Raw genomic sequence first — 8,667 nt, 5'->3', positions numbered from 1 at the left:
TTTTTCTCTGCCTTAATTGCATTGCTTTGGTCCATTTAATTGTTTCTGGTGTAACATCACAATAGGTTTCCCCTGGGATATTTAGAATCATAAAAACGGGCATTTCAAGGAAATTTCTGAATTTGGTTTTTGAGAGTGGGTGTCTACATATGGGGTGTGTGTAAGCCTGCAAACTGGACACAAAAAGATGAAAAATAATCGTATTAAAGCTATACTTTTTCCTTATGTTCTTTAAAAAAAGCAAACAAATTACATTACAAAAGCACACTTCTTATAATTGCATTGCAGACAAAGCACTGAACGGGGGAAAAAGTCAGGGGCATATATGTTTTACTGTTTCCCCAATTACTGTGAAAAAAAATGTGGTCAAAGAAACAGAAAGAGGGGAGAATCCTGTGATTGTGCTTATTGACTTTTATCACTAAATTAAGCATATAAACGACCTGAACGGGTGGCTTGGTATATTAAATTAAAAAAAGAAGAACAATGATTCTCTCTTCCTTTTCCCTCCCTCTCTGATCTCAGCCTGAAAGGAGTCTCGGAGAGATAAGAAAGACGGGATTCGGTAGCGCTGCTCTGGTCCGTCCTGCTTCTCCCGGGCAGGGAGGCAATTGCCTTCCACGTAGGATTTCCGTTCCGGGTTCACGAGAAGCGGTCACAAGCCGGGGCACATTCCCCGCCACGTCCACCGTCCCCCACCCCCAAACAAACACAGAAGCCAAAATTGGCCGTCCCAAGACCAATGCGGTGGGGAACTTTTGCGGTGCGTGAGCGCAAGGCAGGCGGTTGTGGGCGGGCGTGGATACCTCCACCCACGCCGCGGGGTTGGAGACGCCCAGCGTAGGAAGAGGGCAGAAGTGAGCTCGCGTCTACGCGGGTATCCAAAATGAAAAAGCTGCAAACTGCGCAGAAGTCCGGGGTTGAGGTGCAGAAAACAGAGCAGGGGTGTCGCTTGGGTTCTCAACCACCTCGCACGGATGAGTTTTCCTCGAGAGATTATTTCAGATCCTGGAAATAGGGCTCCCCTGGGCGCTGACCGCGGCATTGGGGATATGGGTGCACGCCCGGCCCTGCAAAAAGGGTCCCCCTGGTCGCGCAGAGGAGCGCAGCAGGCTCCGGGCCCCGGGGGAGCCGGCGGAGGATTGTTTCATTTCAAAGTGAAAATCTGCAGGCTTTGGGAAACGATATTCAAAAAAGTATATAATCTCCATATGCCGCTCAGTGGAGGATCCTCATAATTTACAGCGGCAGATAAGGCTAGAGGGTGTAATAAAAAATCGGAAGCCCTCCCCTCCCCCTCGCCGCCTCCCCGGAATTGCACCTTGGGCAGCGGAGCAGAATCCGGAATGTGAACTTCTCCCGACATATGTTTCCCGCAGATAAGTAAACAGTCTGGACGTGAAATGGAAATGGTAATTAATGCAGTAATGCTGTTACACCTCGAGTGTGCAAATCCCATTGACTCGCCGCGTCACGGGGGGTGCCGGGCGAACGGGGACTAGAGGCGTGTGCCTCGGCCACCGGCTCCCTCCCTCTCCTCTCTCCTCCCTCGGTCCCCGGGCCGGGCGCCGGGAGAGCCCGCGGGGGTTTGGCCCGGCGGCAGGAAGTAGGGAGCCGCTAAACGGCTCTCGGGACTCAAGGCTCTCCGCCCTCTGCCAGCTAGGGGGATGCGCCGTGCCACCTCTCCCGCGGCACCCAGCGCGCGCCTCATACCCACCTCCCTTCCTTCTCACCGCCTCTCTAGCGCCCGCAGAACCTCGGGACTCCGAGGTGCGGCCGGGCCCTGAAGCGCCCCGGAGAGGCAGGGAGCGACAGGCGGTGCCTGGAGGCCGAAGGAGGACCTGCGCCCTAGTGCGGTGTATCGTCCCGCACGCATCCGTCGGGTCTAGTGTTGCGTCTGCTCCCAGCTCCAAGGCCGAGTGCGGCCCGGCCGACACTCAAGAGTTTTCTAAAGTCCCTTCCGCGCCTGCCCCGAAGGCAGGGATCCCGAATGAGTTGCTTCTTTTCCCAACCCAAGAGTGAAAAAGTTTGGAAACGGCCACTGACTGCCAGAGTAGCGCAGCTCCTTCACTTTGCAGCAAAGAGGAAACCCGTGGACTCCTTTCGGTCTCTATCCGGCCAGGGCACCCGCTCCCTTCCCCAACTCGGAGCAAACTCTTCGGGCATTTGGGGGGTCGGAGAGGATACCCAGAGCAGAGATTCGAGCGAAGAGGAGGGAGAACCTAGGGAGGTTGCCCCAGAACGTCCGGGGCCCGGGGCCCTTCCCGCTTCCCGAGAGCACAGGTCCCACACCCGGGCCCCGGGGACAGACCAGGAGTCCACGGGAGATGGATCCCCTGGACGCAGGGCCGGGGGCTGGACGAGGAGGGGCTGCCGAAAGCACCCTCTTTTCTACTTCAGTCCCCTCCCAGTGCCAGGGCGGACGCTATCAAGCTTCGGGCTCCAAGCGCGCACAGAGCTTGGGTTAGGACGGCGGCGACCACTAGTCTCTGGTTCGGTGTGGAGGGCCTAGGATTTCTAGCGGCCCACACCCGCCCCCAACTTTATTATTTCTTAATTACTCTGTAGCGGCCCTGCGCCAGCGCTTCTGGTTCCAGCACAAGGCTCATCCCAGTAGCTCCAAGAAAGAAACCAGCCCAAGTAGCGCTCCGGCACCTGGGTCTGCGAGGTCTCCGAGGCCAGGGCCGGGCCAGAGGCTAGGAGCGCGCGCCCCTCGGCCGAGGCGGGGAGCACCCGCCCCGGCATCTCCTGAACCCCAATCTAATGGGCCCCTTCTGCCTCTGTCTGTGTTCCTCTCTAACACTCATACACAGGTACAATGCGCTCAGTGAATAAAGATGAGTTCTCAACACGAATCTCGTGAGTTACATGATATTCAAATTCAAATGACTTGAAATTCATTGTCCACTTGAACAATGGTGACAAGGCCTGAGCTGGGGAAGAGCCGAAAAAAATGAGTCGAGTCCTCAAGGGCAGTCCTTGGCGCCACGGCTAGCCAAGTGTTCCCGGCCCTGGCAGTCTCAGGTCTCTCCAGAGAAGCTGCCCGCGCTGGAGAGGTTTCCCTAGATGGTGTGATGCAATGAAAGTCCTCTAGGCCCCACCCTGTCTGAAATATCACCCCATTTTAGATGACTGGAGAGATTCCTGGAGGTTATCTAGATCCTGTTTTAAAATGCAAATGTTAAGGCAGGGGGTGCTCAGAAGTCAGCCACTCACACTTCAGTCTGATTTACTCTAAGTAGCTGGTGTTTCCCATCAATGAAGTTAGCAGTTCTAAGGAAATTGATATTTAAATGAGAAAACTAGGAAACTGGAAGGGAATCAAAGGTGTTTGGAGTCGGATCCAAAACTGGGGAAGCGCAAGGAAGGCTGCAGAGGCTCTGCAGGAGAGGCCAGGAGCGGAAGGGGCCAACGATCCCGCATCTCCCAGAAGAATGTGGCCAGTGTGCCCTTCAGACAAACGGCTGCCAAGGTTTAAGAAAGAAAACCTAAAATCCAAACTGCCCCTGCCGCGCCAGCGCCACTCGCTGCCATCCCGAGCAGCGTGTTGGCCAGGTCTCCTTGGTCCTAGGAAACACCCAGTAGAGGAAAGGCGGGGGCGAGCGCGGCTTGCATTTGGGTCAATTGTTTTTTTTTTGTTTTTTTTTTGTTTTTTTTGGTTGTTGTTCCCTGGAAGCAATCGCACCCGCCGGCGAGAGGTCGGGGCCTGCCCTGGAGCCCCTGCTCGAGGGAGGCCCAGGTTGAGGGCAGGAGATGTCCCGGACTCCCGGGCCGAGGGACGCGCGCCAAGCGCAGAGAGGTCCACGGAGTCGCCTCCTGCAGGGTCTCGGGCGCCCCGCACGCCGAGGGAGCTCGCTTTCTCCCGACCACGCAGTCTGGCCAAAGGAACTCTTGGTTGCTCTTTGCTGCGCGTCGCGCGCCGGGGAGAAGCGTCTCTCCTCGACTCCGGGCGGGCGGGGCGCTGTTCTCCCTACAGGTTTGCTTTAATGATTTTCTTGAAAGAAAGAGACAGTTGTGAGCAAACAGGTTTGACAGGGACTGCTCCCCACCGCCCCCCCCAACCCCAGGGGATTTCTTTTTGTCTGCGCCTGACTTCAAAGTCGTAATCGGCCCCTGTCAGCGGCGTGACGGGGAGGATTTGGGCTGTTTGTTGGGGCGAGTCCCGGCTGCGCACCTCGGCGGAGGCTCTGCGGCCCGCGGGGCGCGGGAGGCAGGGCTCAGGCAGGTCCCTGCGGGGGCCGAAGCTGGGGCCAGGCCTTAGGAGCGCAGACAGCTGCACAAGCCCGACTGCCAGGGACGGAGAAGAGGTGTGATTGGCGGAAGCTGCCCGAGCTAGGTCTGCGGCTTTAAGTCCGGGACCTGCGCTGGGCCCTCTTTTCCTTGCTGGCTGGAAAGAAGTCTCAGCGACCCCTCCGCGGCGCCCCGGCGCCTCCCAGCCACGGCGCACCCCAGTCTCCTGGAGCTCCGTTCCGAGTCCCCAGGGCCGGGCTCAATCTGGAACCCTGGTTTCAGTTCTCCAACTGCCGCCGCCCGAAGCCTTCCATACTCGGACCCACTCGGTGCCCCTTCCCAGCCTAACCCCGCCTGGAAGTCGGCTGGGCGCCCGGGTGGGGCCGTGCGCGGGGTTCCTCCTCGGGCTGGGGCCCTCTGTGTACCCAGGGCGCTGGTGCGCCGGGCCCTGCGGGGAGACACCCAGACCCCTGTAAGCTTCGTCTTAGGGTATGTTAAGGGACACTGAGCTATGAGGGAGAGCAGAGCGGTTGACAGGACCGTCAGCTGGGGTTATATCAGACAGCGAAACCGCGAAGCCTCCACCCTGGGCCTCCTGGGCTTCCTAGGGGGCGGGAGGAGGGGCTTTCCCTAAGCGCTCGGAGCCCCCAGACAGGACGACCACCAGAGGCAAGTCACTTCCTAATTGTTTCGATTTGTAAGAGGGTTTTGTGATGCTAAGTAAGCGTTGCGCAGCCCTCCCGGCCTCCCCCCACGAGTCCCCCAGCCCGCCTTTGTTTACCTTCGCCTGATCGCTCATTTATTTATCTATCTATTATTTATAGGCGTCCTCTCCTATTCAGCGCCCGTGTATGTTAATTGTGTTATACCATTTAATTCTAACATCGGTCTCCAAAGAGCTCTTAATGAGAAAAGCATATACAACACGGATCACTTTGCTATTCAGCTCAGCCAGATGGACAACTGCTAACTTTTTTTTTTTTAATATTGAAAATCCCCCTTTGACAAAGGGGCTCAGATGAATAGGCTCCAAATAACACCTCAAACACTTCTAATTGTTTTGAGGACAATATGCTAATCCGTGGTTTTCGGCTTTGGTGTCTGTTGACCACGTTTCCGTGCACTTGCGGCCACCGACTCCTTTGGAAATGGCAGAGGCGAGCGCACAAATCCAACAGCAGCAGAAAGCAGACGAGCCGCTCGGCTGCCGCCACCCCCACCCAGCACCATATCAAAGCCAGTGAGAAAGGCACCCGACCTACGGAAAAACACGCGTGAGCACGGCTGTGGTGGTGAGAGTGGCGCGGGGCGGGGGGAGACAAGCAATGGGGGGCACCCTTCGATTTTGAGAACAAGTTCCAAAGAGTTGTTCCGAAAGCAATCAAAAGGTCCTTTCTCCCCATGAAAGCCAGAGCAATCTCCAAGCCAACATTCAACCACCAGGGATAAGAAAAAGGCTCTTTTCCTTGTTGGATAAACACAAAGGGCTCCGAGTTGTTTAATTTTTATAATGTTTTAAGAAACTCCTTGTAGGAGCCGTGTCACCATCGCCTTCATTTTCCCTTTGCACCTGCAGGGTCTTAGTAAAAAGTCTCCCACCATCCGGAGCGGGGACCTACAGCATTTCTTAGACTTTCAGTTTTTAACTTAGAAACCAGTATCAAGCCCCCAATCCCCAGCAGACCCAGCAACAGCGTTTTCAAACACCTTGTTAAAAAAATATATCCATTCCACTGCTCTTCCCCCAGCATTGAACTTAAAACACCCACCGCAGTTGCTCTGCGGGCAACTGCTTCCCTGTAGACTCGGCGCTTCTTTCCGTTCCTTTGGAGTTTGGTTAAAAAAAAGAAAATGCACTCAGGTCTCAGAAGTCTGGGTCGGCCTTTGTCTTAGTTCAATCGCTTCTCGAAGTGGTCTGACCACTTTGTGAAAAACTCAAGGAAGCAGTGATGTCCCAGGAATGGATACCTTTGTCTGGCCTCTAAAGGCAAAAAGTGGATCCCGAGGGGGCAATCGGGACAAACCCTAGACTCTGGGGCCCTCCGCACCTGGCCCACGGGACACCAGGCTCGGCCCATGCAGGCCAGCCGCCAGCCGCCACTGCTGGAGTCACTCTATGTCCACTCAGCCTCCCAGAGACCCCGGCCCCCGTGGACCTGGCCTCTCGACTTCAGATTTTATGCACATCAAAGGTTACTTTTTGCAATGACAGATTGTCTTTATTCAAAATGTCTTTGTTCAACAAATGAACAGAGTAAGGAGGTGAAATCCTTCTAGGTACATTTCCAAGACATTGTCAAAACATTTATGACCATTTAGGATGTTTTTATTCTTTTAATTTTTGTTCACTTTCTACTTCCTGACTTCATAACCTGACATTCTGTCTAAAAGTAAACTTAGGTCTCTAGGAGCACTGCTTTATACAAAGTAAATAACCATGTGGGTCCTTTTGTTTTACCTTTAAAGACGCAAACACTATCATAGCATGATTTTAAATAGAAATGTTTCCCTTTCTGTGGTTTTAAACTTTTAAGCCTTTTCCCCCACACATGAAGAGCAAATGGCACCTAGTTGTGTCTGATGGCAAAACACAGAGACACAGCTAACTCTTTCTTCAGGGTGCAAAAGAAAAAAAACTGCATATTCTAGATATAATACCAGGATCTGGGATTTCTGGAGTCCAAAGCCCATCAGAGGAAAGAGAAGGGGGCATAAATAAAGCAAAACTGCCTACTTTTTTGTCCAAAGGGGGTACAGTCGGAGGTTTGTTTTGGGACAGTCGGGGTAGGGGCAGCTGTATAGCTGTCATAACCGTTCGCAAGTTTCTGGCACCTGTCTGCGCCTTGGGTCCGGGAGGATGCCCCTACCATCCCCGTGGAAGAGAGGGAGGCAGAGTCTGGGGTAGGGTAGGGGGTGGCAGCAGGACTGACCCCTAGGCATCTGCAGGCCCCGGACAGGCGCAGAGGACGGGGTGCAGACCCCGATTCCAGGCCGCCCTCCAGGTCTGGTAGGCCGGGTTGGGGGTTACATGGCCGTGGCGTGGGCTGACGAATAAGGGTCTATGCCAGTCTTGGTCATGCCCGGGAAGAGGATGTAGGCGACGGGGGGCTGCAGGGTGGAGGCAGACCAGGCGGTACAGTTACAGGGCACCACGTAGCCCGGGTTGGTGGGGGACGGGTGCGTGTGCGTGTGCTGGCTGGGACAGCTGAGGCTGCCGAAAGCGCCGTTCTGGTAGCCCAGGGTGGACGCGTAGGGCAGCGCGCCGGTGGCCAAGGTGTGGGGCACTTCACCCATCTTCTGGATGGCGCTCGAGCTAAACTGCGCGGGGTCCAGCAGGGAGTAGGGCGCCGAGGCGGGCGGCAAGAAGGCCCGGGCTTTCTCGGGCGCGCTCAGGAGGCCGTCGGAGGCCCCCACGGGCAGGCCGGCCGCCTTGAGCGGGTCCGTGTCGCCCAGGTAGGGCAGGGGGAAGACATACCTGTCCTTCTTGAGCAGGTTCTTGGGCTTGCGCCGCGGCCGGTACTTGTAGTCAGGGTGCTCCTTCATGTGCTGGGCGCGTAGCCTCTTGGCCTCGTCAATGTACGGCCGCTTCTCTGCCTCGGACAGAAGCTTCCATTCGGCGCCTAGGCGTTTGCTGATCTCCGAGTTGTGCATCTTGGGGTTTTCCTGGGCCATCTTGCGCCGCTGGCCTCGGGACCATACCATGAAGGCGTTCATGGGTCGCTTGATGTGGTCTGAAGGTTTGGACATGGTCCGGGAGGCTAGGCGGTGGGGGTGGGCAGTGCAGGGGCTCTGCAGGCGAGCCTGGACGCGGTTGTCGGTCTGCCTGTCTGTCCGTCCTGAGCCGGGGCTCCGCGCTCCCCTCGCCTCCGCACCGCAGAGGGGAAGCCAGAGAGAAGCGCTCACCCCGCGAAGTTCAGCTGATCATGCCAGTCTCGGCACCTCGGCAGGCCCCGGGGGACGAGCGGGGGCGGGAAGGGCGGGGGGAGGAGAGGGAGGCCGGCCGGGGGGCTGCCGGCACCGGAGGCTGGGGCCCAAGTACCGGAGTCTCTGGGACTGAGTGGCCAGGTAATTTGCTGGCGAGGGCAGGAAGCTCCTCCTTCTTCCCCTCACCACCTTCGCCTTCTCTGGTTCTCTTCTCTCCAGCGTCCACGGCCGTGGCTCCCTCCCCCCGCGCCTGTGGCTTTCCCGGAGCTGCCTCGCCTAGCGCAGCACCAGGCTGAGAATGCGGGGAAGCTGGTGAACGAGAGCCCAAAGCGGCGAAGTTCAAAGGCGAGGTGGGCCAGGACGGCACGCACTCTGACATAAGCGCGGGGCGGCGACTCCCCAACCTGGGCGCCAATCAGCAGCAGAGAAGGCGAGGGGGCGCACCTGCCAACGCGCCCGCGTTGGAAAGAGGGAGCGCGACTGCTGGGGGCGGGGAGCCGGGTAAGGGAGAGA

At 56.8% G+C, this 8,667-nt stretch overlaps 1 protein-coding gene across 1 annotated transcript; it reads right to left on the bottom strand.

Moving 5' to 3' along the window:
* Window positions 1-7,254: 7,254 nt before the first annotated feature.
* SOX14 (SRY-box transcription factor 14) lies at window positions 7,255-7,977 on the bottom strand (the record flags this gene model as incomplete). Its single annotated transcript, XM_079705107.1, has 1 exon — window positions 7,255-7,977. One exon carries the CDS (start codon window positions 7,975-7,977, stop codon window positions 7,255-7,257), a length of 723 nt encoding a protein of 240 aa, XP_079561233.1.
* Window positions 7,978-8,667: the final 690 nt, after the last annotated feature.

Source organism: Hyperoodon ampullatus (genome assembly GCF_949752795.1).
Source record: "Hyperoodon ampullatus genome assembly, chromosome: 5".
Taxonomy (NCBI): domain Eukaryota; kingdom Metazoa; phylum Chordata; class Mammalia; order Artiodactyla; family Ziphiidae; genus Hyperoodon; species Hyperoodon ampullatus.
The sequence above is the reverse complement of the archived record's forward strand: the minus strand, read 5'-3'. Positions and strand labels throughout refer to the sequence as shown.